A 15,472-nucleotide genomic window follows, 5' to 3' on the forward strand; every position below is an offset into this window, starting at 1 on the left:
TAACTTTAGATTGGCTTGAAGTAAACTAAACTAGCCTGGTCGGTCCCATCTTTATTTGGTCCAAATTTGTTGTCAATTTCAATTTTAGTACTATCTTGACCGATTAAACATCCGGATTGACACTAACTCCTGTTTAGTCATCTAAAATTAAAACAAGAAATTTTTTATATTTTGAGTTATAGAGTCAAACTTATCTACTAAATATCTTCTATCCTATATTCCTATTTATTTCAAGTGGCAATCAAGAAGGAATTTATTCTTTAATGGTCTAAACTCTAAAAGTCAATTTAAATTCAATTAATTTTTATTCCCGTAGAAACTTCGTAATTAAAGAGAGTAAATAACATTTTTGATTAAACCAAAATACCAGAATCGAATTAGCCAAAATTGTTGGTTCGATTCAATTTTTTAATTATGAAAATTTTGGTTATTTTAGTTTGATTCGGTCTTCATGTTAAGGAAAATCGAAATAACCGAACAGATCGAAATATTAAAAACAATATCATTTTTGTATTCTGTTATTTATATTTTTGGGTTTCTTGATTTTTTATGTTGATTTAATTTTTTAAATTTCTTTTTATTTTAAATTTGAAAATCTATTAAATCGATTAATTTTAATCAAATATAATAATTTTATTAGATAGAATTTGTTAAAATGAGTAAAATAAAATTATATCAAAATAAGTTATTCGAAGGAAAAAAGATAAATTTATTTGAAAAATCTAAAATAAAAAGTCACTTAATTTTTTATAAAATAAATTTAATAATTTTTTTTTTATTTAAAATAATTTTTATATTTCACTTTTTATACTCTATATATTAATTAACAAACAATACCTTAAATCCTTTACAGCAATGTATAATCTTTTCCCGTCCCGGAACGTTTCACTTTGGGGAGGCAACTGAGTTCTTCCACAAGCAATGCAACGTAAGCCAAGCGGAATCGCCGGGGCCTTTAAAACGTGGGGCTCTGCTCTGGCTTTTTGGAGTTAAAAGAGCCTTCTGGAGAAGTGAACAATCTCGGCTTATTCCTGTAAGGTCCGGACCGGCCGACCGAACCGACATCGCTACGACTCGCCGGTGGATCCACCGCCGCCGGGGAAATCTGTGCTTGTCTTTTAGCTTAGAGCCGAAAGCGAGGACGTAACGGTCGCTTTTGGCGTCCCATTTTTATTGTCTCGTCAGGCGGTTCTCGAACCGCCTCATTTCTCAGTACTTACGTCTCTCTTCATGTATGCGCAGAAAGCGTGAAGTCGGTGAGAGAGCTAGGGTTCTGATCGAGTGATGGAGGTTTTTGAGGTCTGGTTGTCGTTTCTTTAGCGGTCAGAGTTGCTGGTTTCTCGAGGATTTGGAGTTGTGTTTGGGAAGTGAGGAAGAGAGAGAAAGCAGGGAATTAATGGCGGTGGAGTACAAGTGTTGCGAATCGGAGTTCTTTATTCACGTACTGATAATCGTGCTGTTGGTGCTGTTCGCCGGACTGATGTCTGGGCTCACTTTGGGGCTGATGTCTATGAGTCTCGTCGATCTTGAAGTTCTTGCCAGGTCTGGAACCCCCACCGATCGCAAACATGCTGGTACGAGTGTTGCTTGTTTCGTTCAGTTCATCTTTCTAAATTTGTGCTGGCTGTTAATAAGTGCTGGTTTCGTGGTTGTTTTACCTTTTTTGGCTCTGTCGAGCTGTTGCGTTCGAGTTCCTTTATGATTTTTCATTAATACAACTATGAATTGTGTTTTTTGTAGTTCCATTCGAAGTTACCTTGACGCGATGACTCTTGTATTTTTCGCATAGTCTCGTTCTTGATGATGAATGTTTAATTGACATATTGCCATCACACAATAAAAAAAATGCGAAAACCGTCTTGGAAGTATAACAGATTCCAGGAAACATGACAAATTTGTCTAGCTTCTTATAGTCTCTCAGCAAATTTATCTAACTTCTCTAGTTCCTCTTTTAATTAGCTATTCCACATTTTGATAAGGTGTAGTTTTCCATTTAATAGTTACTATATGTGGACAATCCTCCACGAGTAAAAGAAAATCTCAACTGCAAATCCCCTCTCACCTCTGAATGTTTTCTGAACCAGTAAACATCTTTTGCCACCAACTGAAATGAGTAATTAATTTGAATAACAAAGAAAATAAATTGTGGAAGGTGTTTTGTTAGAACAGAGAGACAAAGAGACAAAGGTGTAAAATGCTTTCTCGATCTCTTATTCATGGATCTCAGCCATTTAAATACCTAGAACTAATACATCACCTAATTACAAGAATGCCATTATCTTGGTTTAGTTTATCAACTAAACAAATACAAAGAAGAAGACTAACACTACACACTAAACAGAAAGTAAAAAATACATATACAACTAAATGAAATAAGAAATACAAGAAATACAACCACATATAATACTCTCCCTCAAGATGGACTGTGAATATCAAGCACAACCATCTTGGACAACAAAGATTGCATTTGAGAAGTTGGCAACGACTTTGTAAAGAGATCAACAAGCTGATGGACTGATCTAATAGGCATAAGCTTGAATAAACCAGCCTGCAACTTGTCCCGAATGAAATGACAATTCAATTCAATATGCTTGATGCGCTTATGAAAAACCAGATTAGAAGCTATATGAATCGCAACCTGGTTATCACAAAACAAGAGAGAAGGAGTTACTGTAGAAAGCTAAAAATAAGATAAAAGCTGGTGTAATCAAACAATCTCACTAACAGTAGAAGCAAGAGCGCGATACTCAGCTTCTGCAGATGACTGAGACACAGTGATTTGCTTCTTAGCCTTTCAAGAGATTAACGAGTCACCAAGGAATATACAAAAACCGATAACAAATCTTCGAGTGTCCAAGCAAGATGCCCAATCAACATTAGAAAATGCTCGAAGCTGTAAGGAAGAAGAGGCAAAAAAGAACAATCCCTGCCCCAGAGAGGCTTTAATATATCTCAGCAAATGATAGGCAGCACCAAGATAAGGCTTCCTGGGCTTAGAAACATATTGACTAAGCTTATGGACAACAAATGTGATGTCTGGCCGAGAAATGGTTAAGTATAGAAGTCTCCCAATAAGTCCTCGATAAGCATACACATCCTCAAGTAAAGCACCCTCATCTGAACTCAACCGTATATTAAGAATCATTGGAACATTAACTGGTTTACTAGACAAGAAACCCGCGTCTTCAAGAAGCTGTAAGGCATAATGCGCTGGGAGAAAAAAATGCCCTTAGAAGATCGGGTAATCTCAAGACCAAGAAAGTATCGTAACCGGCCTAGATTCTTAAGTTTGAACTTGCTATAAAGAAAAGACTTAAGAGAGGCTATGGCAACCACATCAATGGCAACCACATCAAAACCCGTGATGATTATATCATCAACATAGACAAGTAAGGCCACAAATGAAGACCCAACACCTTTGGTAAACAAAGAATGGTCAAGTTTTGATTGAAGAAACTCATATTCAACAAGGGCAAATGCGAATTTAGAGAACCATTGCTTAGAAGCCTATTTGAGCCCATATATAGACTTGTGAAGTCGGCATACCAAACGCTCCCCCTGAGGTGGAGCATCAACCTTGGGACTATAATCAAGAGGGAGATCCATATCCACTTCCTCAAAAAGATGCCCATTGAGAAATGCATTATTAACATCTAGTTGAATAAGGGGCCACTTATGAACTGCTGCTAAAGCCAACAACACATTGACAGTGACCAACTTGGCAACCGGAGAAAATATATCAAAAAAATCTAACCCCTCTTGTTGTGTATATCCCTTCGCCACAAGACGAGTCTTATATCTCTCGATAGTACCATCTAATCTATTCTTAATTTTATACACCCATTTTCACTCAATAGCATGCTTATCATGAGGCAAGGAAGGTATAGTCCATGTATGCATAGCCTCCAACTCTGTTATCATAGCATCCCTCCAGTGCGCATAGGGCACTGCTTGATGATAGAATTGGGGCTCAAAGGTAGATGAAATGTTAAGAAGTAAATGTTTATGAGTAGGAGATAAATTGGAGTAAGAAACAATATGATCTAGGGGATATAAAGATTTGGTAGAAGGTAAAGAAGTTTGTGATAATAGGTTGCAATGGAAATCTTGGAGATAAGAAGGAGGCCTCGAGACCATAGTTGATCTACGAGGAGGAATAGGATGACAAGGAGAACCTGAAACAGAATCATCAACATCAAGAGTGGTAACCTCAGTTGGGACAGAATCAATAGGAGGAGAAATGATAATAGGCTGGTCTTGAGGCTGAGGAATGACCAAATTAGGGAAATGATTCACCATATCATGAGAAGAGACAATGCTATGAAAAGGAAAAATATTCTCATGTAAAACATCACGGGAGACAAAGAAACGTTTAGCAGCCATATCATACAGTCTATAACCTTTCATGCCGGGAGAATATTCAAGGAAAATACAAGCAGAAGCTCTAGGAGAGAATTTAGTTCTCTGGGATAATAATGTGGATGCATAACAGAGACAACCAAACACTCTAAGACAACTATAATCAACAGCTATATGATAAAGAAGCTAAAAATGAGACTGTTGATTCAATATCGGGGTAGGAGTACGATTGATCAAAAATGTGGCAGTGAGAATGCACTCACCCCAAAATTGGATAGGAACCCTAGATTGAAACATCAATGTCCTAGCTACACTAAGGAGGTGTTGATGTTTGCGTTTGACTACTGAGTTCTGTTCAGGACTCTCAACATAAGAAAACTGATGCAATACGCCCTTAGAAACAAAGTAATCTTGAAACCTCAACTCAGGTGCATTATCAAACCTAAACATCTTCACCTTAGCATTAAATTGAGTCTCCACCATATTGAAAAACTTAAGAATTATGTCCTTAGCCTCAGTTTTATTTCTCATTAAAAATATCCAAGTGAAACGTGTGCAATCTTCAACCAAAGTCAAGAAGTAATCTATAACCCGCATGTGTAGGAATATGATATGGACCCTAGGTGTCACAATGAACAAGATCAAAAACATTTTGAGAGATATGATTATGAGAAATAAAAGGAAGTCTCTTTTGCTTAGCTAAAGGGTAAGTCGAACAATGAGAATCATTATCACTATTTTCAAAATGCAACACGTTTTTCAATTTTTCCAACTTGTCAAACGAAATATGTCCAAGTCTAGTGTGCCAAGTATTTCTACTTACAACATGTGCCACAGTGACATATTTATTATATTTGCTTGTCAACAAATCAGCATCAGCATCAAACACATAAAGGTCTTCGAAAAGTTTACCTTTGCCAATCATCTTCGAAAGATGTACATCCCGAACAATACATGAACGAGAGGAAAAACTGAGGCTCATAGTATTCCCTCTTACTAGAGCACTCACTAAAATTAAATTGAACTTGAATTATGGGACAAACAACACATTTTCAAGCACCAAAAACTGACTGAGCCTCACAGTCCCTATAGATTGCACAGGTATCCGAGAATGATCAGGCAATGTAACATATGTATTAGTAACAGGCCTTAAGGAATTAAAAACAACCTTGCTAAAACATACATGGCTAGAACCTCCCGAGTCTATTATCCAATACCTAGGGTTATTAAGGATTGGACTCACTGATATAGAAAAGCAACTACCCGAGGTTTGTTCTTGTGAAATATCAGGTTCTGCCTTCAGCTTTAATGACCCAAAATGAGAGTTCAACATACTCAACAAGTGTTGATATTGATTAGAGTTCAAGGTTTGCACAAAATCCCCAACAACCGGAAGAATTTTCAGAATTTTGACTCATGACAACAACATTCATTTGATTAGGAGTGTTATTATTGTTATTGTGATTAGGGAGCCTCTGTTTCATCTTATAGCTAGGAGGATAACCATGCAACTTTAGCACTTTTCTATGGCATGACCATGATATCCACAATGTGTGCATATCGATCTCTCCTCCTTTTGAGATTTGTTATGATTAGATTTATTCACCTCATGTTTGACATGAAACATAACAGAATTAGTAACACATCCTATAACACTCCTTTGATTCTCCTCTTGTGATATTAGGGTAAACACCTTATTAATTGGGGGAAGGGGATCCATTAACGACAACTAACCCCTTACTTGAGAAAAAGACTCATTCAACCCTATAAGAAACGACATAGAATACTCCATCTGATAATGATCAACCAAAGCCCTAACACCACCACAAGTGCAATGTCCACAACTACAAGAAGGCATAAAATTAGGAAGTTCATCCCATATAGTCTTGAGTTTTGTAAAATAAGCACTAACAGATGACTGTCCTTGACTTAGATTCATCCATTCACGCCTTAATTGGAAGATTCTAGGGCCATTACTTTGTTGAAACCTTTCTTTAAGATCAATCCACATATTATACGCATAATCAAAATATATGACACTGGCAGAAATCCAGGATATCGCCATATTGTCATTCCTTATCTAGGCATTAACAAGAAAGATATCACCTGTAGGTTGCGTGATGGTACCGTTGATGAAACCTAACTTATTTTTCATAGACAAAACGATTGTCATCGCGCGACTCCAAGGCGCGTAATTATCTCTGGTCAATGGTTGACAGACTAACACAAGCCCATGGCTGTCGGAGTGGTGAAGGAAGTATGGGCTCGATCCATCATCAACGATAGAATAATTCATCGACGAGGAAGAAGAATTAGGCGCAATCGTGGCCATAGAAGAAGCTTGAAGATTAGAATAGACAAATTTGGATGATAAGAAAACCAATAGAAAACCGGATCTGTCCAAACAACAGAAAGATCGAACAAATTGATGAGCTAGGGTTTTGAGTTTGAATGAATCAAAACAAAACAATAAGATCACCTGGAAGAGAAGAAATCGATGAGATCCGGTTAGAACAACAAGATCTAACTGGAAGAAGAATGACAACAAGATCACCAGGAGAAAGACGACAAGAATGACACAAGTTATTGGAAGCGACGGAGGCGCTCTGATACCATATTAGAATAGAGAGACAAAGAGACAAAGGTGTAAAATGCTTCCTCGATCTCTTATTCATGGATCTTAGCCATTTAAATACCTAGAACTAATACATCACCTAATTACAAGAATGCCATTGTCTTGGTTTAGTTTATCAACTAAACAAATACAAAGAAGAAGACTAACACTACACACTAAACAGAAAGTAAAATACAAATACAGCTAAATGAAATAAGAAATACAAGAAATACAACCACATATAATATGTTTTGAGTGTGACAACCAAGGAAGAGCACTGATAGGTATTGCGACATACTTGGGGGAGAGCATCTAGTGGCTGCATTTGATGTGAAATAAGATTGGATTTCTTACAAGGAAAGGGGAAGTTTCAACTTAATTAAGGAATCATAGCACGTGTAATGAAAATTATGCATGATATAAATGTAATTGAGATGCTGACCAATGATGTCTGGGTGATGAAATAAGTTGTAAAGTCAGCATGCTGTACTAGTTGATTTGATTTTGTAAAACAATATTTCTTCAGACTGGGGGTGTTTTGAATTGCTTCCTTCCACATTCCTCATTGTGATTTGGCGCTACCCTGTTTGACAGCTTGCCCTTTATCATGACAGAAAAAATACTGCCAGTTGTCAAAAATCAGCATCTATTGCTTTGTACGCTGCTTATTTGCAATGCTGCTTCCATGGAGGTAAATATGTTGTGAAGTACTGAAAAAGGTAGTTAATTGCATGTATATTGAACTACTTGAAAATTTGTGAGTTTTGTTCTTGTTGTCAGGCACTCCCTATCTTTCTGGATAGTCTAGTTACTGCTTGGGGTGCAATCTTGATCTCAGTTACATTGATACTTCTATTTGGTGAGGTAAGGATTTAGGTTTTTATTTAGAGAAAAGCTATAGAAGTTGGAACACACTGATAGACACCTGAGTTTGTTGGTGCAGCTAGTTGGGTTTATTAGCCATGCATGGTTGTTACATGTGTAATTGAGGTCTGATACATGAAGTGCTTTCAGGAAAAACTGAAGTTATATGTAGAATTGGCACATTTCTAAGCAACCACTTTTCTGGAAAAACTGAACTAGTTTCTTGCACCAATTAGCTTTCAGTTTGGTTGATGCTATCAGCATGGTGAGTTTGCACCCTAATTGCTACTGCTTTGCATGACAGATTATACCACAATCTGTTTGTTCTAGATATGGATTGGCTATTGGGGCAGCTGTTGCCCCATTTGTCCGAGTTCTTGTCTGGATCTGCTTTCCTGTAGCATTTCCAATAAGCAAGGTGATATTTGTGCTTACTATGTCATTCCACTACTTCAACAAAAATAATTGGTTGGTCTTACTAAATAGTCTTCTTGGCTACTTGTTTTCTGTGTTTTCAGCTGTTAGATGTTCTGCTAGGACATGGACGTGTAGCTCTTTTCCGCAGAGCGGAGTTAAAAACACTAGTTAATTTGCATGGTAATGAGGTGTGTAGCTGTATCTCTAAAATTATTACGTCCAATAAGGACCTGTTTTGGTGCTGTTTAGATGCAATCTTGCTCCACTCACTCCGTGAACTCCAGCTGGGGAAAACCCTTCTTTCTGATCTTCTGGTCTCCATTTGTTTTTGTTGTGGAATTCTCATAGCTTTTACCCAGCATTCTTGCTTATTCCTTCATATTTTGCCACTTCCAGTAACTTATTTTTTCTCTTCTAAAAAGTCATTTAGTATTTATTTTAGCCAGTCTTCAATACTTTAGACTTAAAAAAGAAGATTCCTTTGCCATTATGTTTATCCTATTAGTTTTTTGATTACTGGAAATCAGGCTGGAAAAGGTGGGGAGCTAACACATGATGAGACAACAATTATTGCTGGAGCACTTGAGCTTACTGAGAAAACAGCTAGTGATGCTATGACTCCGATATCTGAAACATTTTCTATTGATATCAATGCCAAGCTGGATAGGTATTGCATGTTTATAGAAGTTTTCAGTAGAAGGTGCAGTTTTGCAGCCTTGTGTAATTTTGTGCTGATTACTCTCGTACATAATATGTTTTATGAAACAGGAAGCTGATGAATTTAATTTTGGAAAAAGGGCATAGCAGAGTACCTGTCTATTATGAGCAACCCACAAATATAATTGGACTTATCCTGGTAAAGTATACATTTTTTCTATATGCAATTTGGGAAGTAACAACTGTAGATCTTCTTCTTGGAATGATACTTAAGACTTTAGCTTACTTATAAACTTCTTTTGTTTTAGTTTACTAAGGGAGTTGTTAACTAAGTGATGCAGAACCCAAAAGAACCTGAACAAAATAAAACTCTTAATCAATAACTCAACTCAAGATTTCAAATTCAATTCGATAATCAAGGTTGCCTTCAATTATGATGATTATGTACTTCTAAAGAAGACTTCTTCTTCTTCTTCTTTTTTTGAGGGGTAAGAGATTGGCCCCTAGGGGAACAGAAAGCTGTTTGACATGAAAGCTTGATTAGGTTTTGAGTTGGCACCTTCGCATATCTCCAGATCTCTTATATACCAGCCAAAAGGTATTTTGTTGGTGGAAGATAAAGCTAGGGCTGGCTTGTGCTAAGGAATAAACCGAGAGATACCAAATAATCTCATTCATATCTTCTCATCTCTTATTGATAATAATCTGTTTCAGTTTGTAGTTAATTATCTGTTTAAGTTTGATTATTTAATTTGCTTATGTTGTAATCTAGAGCTATAAATTAGGAGTTATTTAAGAGCTGTAAATTAGGAGATATTTTAGGAGTTAGAGTTGAAGTGGAATTAGTAATGAGCTAGGAAACTCGTGTATTTATATTCAAGGAATAATCTGAAAAAGTGTGAGGTAGAATTCATTCAATCTACCTAATTTTATCATGGTATCAGAGCTTTGCTCGTGGGATAACTGATTAACAAGAGTTCTACTTGTAAGGGAACTCTTATACAATGGCGGAAAAACCTCAAATCAGCGAGGTCTCCACATCAAGTCCTCATTCGGCACCCAGTAGCCAAGTTCCAGCAGCAAGGAATATTCAAGCTCCAGCGGCAGCAACATGCTTTGATGGATCCTCCCTACAAATCACACTCCATAAGTTGAATGGAACCAACTTTCGCAAATGGTTCCAATCGATTATGCTTGTGATAAAAGGCAAAGGAAAGGTTGGATATTTGACTGGTGAAACAGTGCAGCCCAGTGTAGAATCTGTAGAATATGGCTTATGGGAAGCCGAGAATGCCATTGTCATGGCATGGCTTGTAAATTCTATGGAACGAAAGGTTGGACGGACTTATCTCTTTTATAAGACTGCTAGTGAAATTTGGAGTGTTGTCCAAGAGATCTATTCAGATCTTGCAAATACTGCTCAGTGCTTCCAAGTTAGATCCACTATTTGATCCACCAAGCAAGGTAACAATTCTGTAACTGAGTATTACAATATCTTGACTGAGTTATGGTAAGAGATGGATCTCTTCCATGAGATCACTGATAGATTACTGAAGATAATCTATCTTGATTTACTGTAAAATGAAGAGAATTACACTGGAAAAAGTAAGTAAATGAAGGAAAAATGGACTTTCAAGAGGTCCACACTCTCCCAATATCTCCCTTACTCCTGAATACCTTTCTATTCTACTCTCTTCCCTATTCATGTGTTGCTCCAGCTATGCTCCTCTAACAGAATCTGTTGTACGCACATGCCACTTGCTTGCTCTCCCCATAATGCCCTTTAATCGCTTTTGTTTCTTTCTTCCTCTCCCTTATCGCTATTTTGCCCCTGCTTATTCCGTCTTTGGTAACGGAATTGTATGAGTCTTCTATCAATGCCTCCCCCCATAGAACTCACCTTGTCCTCAAGGTGGAAGTCAGGAAATTGTTGCGGGAGCATGTCATAGGGTTCCCAGGTGGCTTCCAAGGGTGGCAGCCCTTTCCACTGAATGAGTACATCCAAGCCTCTTAGGTTCTTACCCATTCCCGGCCTTACTCTAATAACGACCTCCGGTTCTACTAACATCTCAAGTTCTTCACTGAGCTGGCTAGGTATATCAGTTAGGGCGGTGAGCATACCGTTGGCCTTGCGTAATTGGGAAACATGGAAGATGGGATGAATGCTGCAAGTCGCAGGCAAGGATAGCTTGTAAGCGACTTGCCCAACCTTCTTCTCCATAGTGAATGGGCCATAAAATCAAGGTGCTAGCTTCTCATTAGGACGTGCAGCTAGCGACTTGCGACGGTAAGGTCTGATATTTAAATAAACCATGTCGCCCACTTCAAACTGAACATCCCGCCTTTTCCCATCTGCTCTTGCTTTCATCTGAGCTTGAGCCCGCTGCAATTGAGCTTGCAGTTCCTCCAACATCTGATCCCTCGCAACCAGCTGCTGCTCCACTGCTGAGACCGGGGTAGAACCCCCTTTGAACCGCAATAACCTCAGTGGCTCCCGTCCATAAACCACCTGGAAGGGAGTAAGTATGGAAGCCGTGTGGTAAGAAGTGTTGTACCATAACTCCGCCCATGGCAGCTAGCTGAACCAAGCCTTGGGCTTTCTTGACGCAAAGCATCGTAGATAGGTTTCTAGCGTCCGGTTTAATACTTCCGTCTGACCATTCGATTGGGGGTGGTAAGCCGTACTTCTACATAGCTTCGTGCCTTGGAGGCGAAATAATTCTGCCCAAAAATGGCTCATGAAGACTTTGTCCCTGTCTGACACAATAGATCGAGACACCCCGTGTAGGCGTATCACTTCCTTCACAAAAATTGCAGCCACACTGCTAGCAGTAAAAGGGTGTTTGAGCCCTATGAAATGACCATATTTGCTCAATCTATCCACCATGACCAATATGTTGTCCATATTTTCGGATCTAGGCAAGCCTTCAATAAAATCCATAGTTATATCTTCCCATACCTGACCCAGAATAGGGAGTGGTTGCAAAAGGCCTCCTGGTGATAAGGCTTGGTATTTGTGTTGTTGGTAGATGGCACATTGGTTCACATAGCGATGGATATCCCCCTTCATTCCAACCCAGTATACATTCGTTGCTATTCGCTTGTATGTCTTCAAGAACCCTGAATGCCCACCCGAACTACCATCGGTGCCCCTCTTGGAGTAATGTAGGAATCAAAGTCGATCCCTTAGGCAAGTATAATCTGCCCTTGAATAAGAGTTGATTATTGGCCCACTGATAGTTTGGTTTGGCCGACGGATCCAGCTGTATTTCTTTGATTAATTTATGCAATTCCACATCTGCCTCCACTTCCTTAGCCAGCTGTTCAAGTTGAATAACCTTAGGAACTGTTATTGCAAAAAGACCAGCTGAGTGATTGATCCTAGAGAGGGCATCTACTACCTTGTTCGCCCACCCGAGCCAATATTGGATGTCAAACTGAAAGCCCATCAGTTTCAACAACAATTTTTGGTGTTCGGGACTCACCAATCTTTGCTCCATGAGAAACTTCAAGCTCCTTTGATCGGTGTGTATGATAAACTTTCGGCCCAATAAATAGTGCCTCCATTTTTGGACAGCGAACGCTATTGCCATCAACTCCCGCTCATACACCGACTTATTGCGATCGTTAGGATTAAGTGCATGGCTGTAAAAAGCAATGGGGCGATGCTCTTGTATCAAAACAGCCCCTAAACCTGATCCGGACGCATTCGTTTCCACCTCAAATCGTTTAGTGAAATCTGGTAATCCCAACACTGGTAAGGAGGTCATAACTTCTTTCAATTGTTGAAAAGCTTTCTCTGCTGTTTCATCCCAAACGAACCCATTCTTTCGTAGTTTTTCTGTAAGAGGCCAAGCCAACTTCCCATAATCTTTCACAAACCGTCTATAGTACCCTATCAGCCTCAAAAACCCTCGTAATTCTTTTATTGACCCCGGTCTTGGCCACTCAAGCATGGCCTTAACCTTGGACTGGTCAACAGCCACCCCTTCGCGTGAGATGACATGGCCCAAATACTCCACTTCTCGCTTCCCAAACTGACACTTTTTTTTGTTTGCGTAGAGTTGGTTTGCAGCCAACACTTGTAGCACCTCCTTCAAATGTTGCTCATGTGCCCCCAAGTCCTTGCTAAATACTAAAATATCATAAAAAAAAACCAACACGGATCGTCTCAACTGGCCTTTGAAGATCTCATTCATGAGGGACTGAAATGTTGTCGGCGCATTGGTCAGCCCGAAGGGCATGACCAAAAACTTGTAGTGCCCCTCGTGAGAACGGAATGCTGTCTTCGGCACATATTCTTTCTTAACTCTAATCTGGTGGTATCCGGCCTTCAAGTCCAGCTTTGAAAACACCGTGGTCCCATGTAGTTCATCTAACAACTCATCAATCACTGGAATAGGAAATTTATCTGGCACCGTTACTTTATTCAAGGCTCGGTAATCTACACAAAATCTCCATCCCCCATCTTTTTTTTTACCAACAAAACAGGGCTGGAAAAGGGACTAATATTAGGTCTAATAATCCCTGCAGCAAGCATTTCTCGTACTAGCCTCTCAATTTCATTTTTTTGAACATAGGGGTAACGATAGGGCCTCACGCTTACCGGAGAAGCTCCCGGCTGTAAGTTGATAGCATGTTCTCGTGTCCTCCTTGGTGGCAGCCCTTCTGGATCATTGAATACTTCATCGAACTCGGCCAACACTTGCTGGATACCACCTTGTGTGACAGCAGTGAACTCCCCACAATCTACCGAGAGACACCCTAATTCAAGAAGCACTCCCTCCCCGCTATCCTTTAGTGCTTTCATCATGGCCTTCAAGGTGACAAGGGTTTTGCTTAAGCTGGCATCCCCTTGCAATGTGACCATCACCCCTCCTGCATTGAATCTCATAGTTAGGGACTTCCAATCAACTTGTACCTTGCCCAAGGTTGCCAACCATTTCACTCCTAGGTTGCCAACCATTTCACTCCAAGGTTGCCAACCATTGCACCCCCTTACAGATCCTGGCGCCCTACACAGCAATCCCCGTTCCCATGATCACTCCGTAACTTGCCGTCTTTGACCTTGGCAGTCCCAATGTCTGTACCAGTTCAACTGAAATGAAATTATGCGTAGCCCCACTGTCTAAAAGTACTACAACCTCGTGGCCAGCATCTGCCCTCGCACCTTCATAGTTTGGGGTGGGGTAAGCCCCACCATTGAATTCATAGACAATTCTATCACCTCTCCCTTAGCCTCCTGCACCTCCCATTCACCCCCTCCTTCCGTCTCCTCTTCTACCCCCAGCTCATCCTTCTCTTCGTCATAAATCACCATGACTTGTAACTCCCTGTTTTTGCAGCGATGCCCAATAGAATACTTCTCATCACATCTAAAGCATAGGCCCTTCTCCCGTTTGGTCTTCAAATCTGCCTCACTCAGCCTCTTGAAAGGCGGATTACTCTTCTTACCGGCAACCGGATTCTAGTGCAGCACAACTGCATTGGTTGTTGCTGGCTTTGGCGATGTTGGTGGGGCAATCGTGCTTATCGAGCAGTGCTGGTTCGGAAATGGGTTGAAGTGAGTTGTTCCCCTATTTTGACCACTTCTGAAGGAGCCTCCTCTGACCACCATGTTTCTTTCCTCAATTCGCTAGGCCACTTCCATGGGTTGATCCAATCCGTTCGGCCTTAGCATTCTTAGTTCTGCTCTGATTTTCGGCTTCAACCCATTGATGAATTGGCCCTCCAGCATGCCTTTGAGAGGTGAAGCCAATGTCTCAAAGCAAAGGCGGTACTCTCTAACTGATCCCCACTGTTTAAGGGCAAGGAATCTCTCTTCCAGGGTCCTCTCATGCGTGGACCTAAATCGGCTTCTTAGCATCACCTTCAGTTCTTCCCAACTCCGTACCCGCCTCTGCCTTTGTTCCCATTGGAACCATGCGAGCGCTGGCCCATCAAAATAGAGGGCTGCGGACTCCAACTTCTCCAGCTCCGACAACTGATTAATGATGAAGTACCTTTCAGCCCTGAAAATCAAAACATCTGGATCTTCCCTCTCGAAGATCGACATTTCTTGGCGCCTCCCCTTGTAATTGCATCTGCCTGCCCCTTCGACTCCATCATCCCCATTGCCTCTGCCCATTCTCACATCCGGCGTTCCCTCCATGAACGAAGAGGAACCTTGCGGTAGCCCCGTCCCCTCCCGCTTCCCTTTTCTCCCTCGCTCTTGATCATCCCAATGCGCCATCAGAAGAGCAAACTGATCCATCAGTGTGGCCATGTTTTTCTCAATTCCACTCACCTTCTGCACTTCTGACTTCAACGAATCCAACCCACTGTACAACGCATCTATCCGCCCTTCCAAGTCCCTTACTCGGTCACTAAGGTTCACCATGGGGATTGATTTTGTTGCTCTGATACCAAATGATAGATTACTGAAGATAATCTACATTGATTTATTGTAAAATGAAGAGAATTACATTGGAAAAAGTAAGTAAATGAAGGAAAAATGGACTTTCGAGAGGTTCACACTCTCCCAATATCTCCCTTACTCCCGAATACCTTTCTATTCTACTC

General features: G+C 40.1%; 1 protein-coding gene across 2 annotated transcripts in view; it reads left to right on the forward strand.

Annotated features, from left to right (window-relative positions):
• The first annotated feature begins 1,044 nt into the window (after positions 1-1,044).
• LOC127801787 (DUF21 domain-containing protein At2g14520-like) overlaps positions 1,045-15,472 on the forward strand; it is a 28,891-nt gene continuing 14,463 nt past the window's right edge. Inside the window, exons 1-7 of one of the 2 annotated variants that reach the window (XM_052337188.1) lie at positions 1,045-1,574; positions 7,588-7,664; positions 7,754-7,837; positions 8,142-8,255; positions 8,356-8,442; positions 8,782-8,921; positions 9,023-9,110. In XM_052337188.1, coding sequence (XP_052193148.1) covers positions 1,397-1,574; positions 7,588-7,664; positions 7,754-7,837; positions 8,142-8,255; positions 8,356-8,442; positions 8,782-8,921; positions 9,023-9,110 — 768 coding nt within the window. In that variant the 5' untranslated portion in view covers positions 1,045-1,396. Of the gene's footprint in view, positions 1,575-7,567; positions 7,665-7,753; positions 7,838-8,141; positions 8,256-8,355; positions 8,443-8,781; positions 8,922-9,022; positions 9,111-15,472 lie in introns of both variants that reach the window. The other variant, XM_052337189.1, reaches the window with a different exon arrangement.

Source organism: Diospyros lotus, chromosome 5 (genome assembly GCF_014633365.1).
Source record: "Diospyros lotus cultivar Yz01 chromosome 5, ASM1463336v1, whole genome shotgun sequence".
Classification (NCBI taxonomy): Eukaryota; Viridiplantae; Streptophyta; class Magnoliopsida; order Ericales; family Ebenaceae; genus Diospyros; species Diospyros lotus.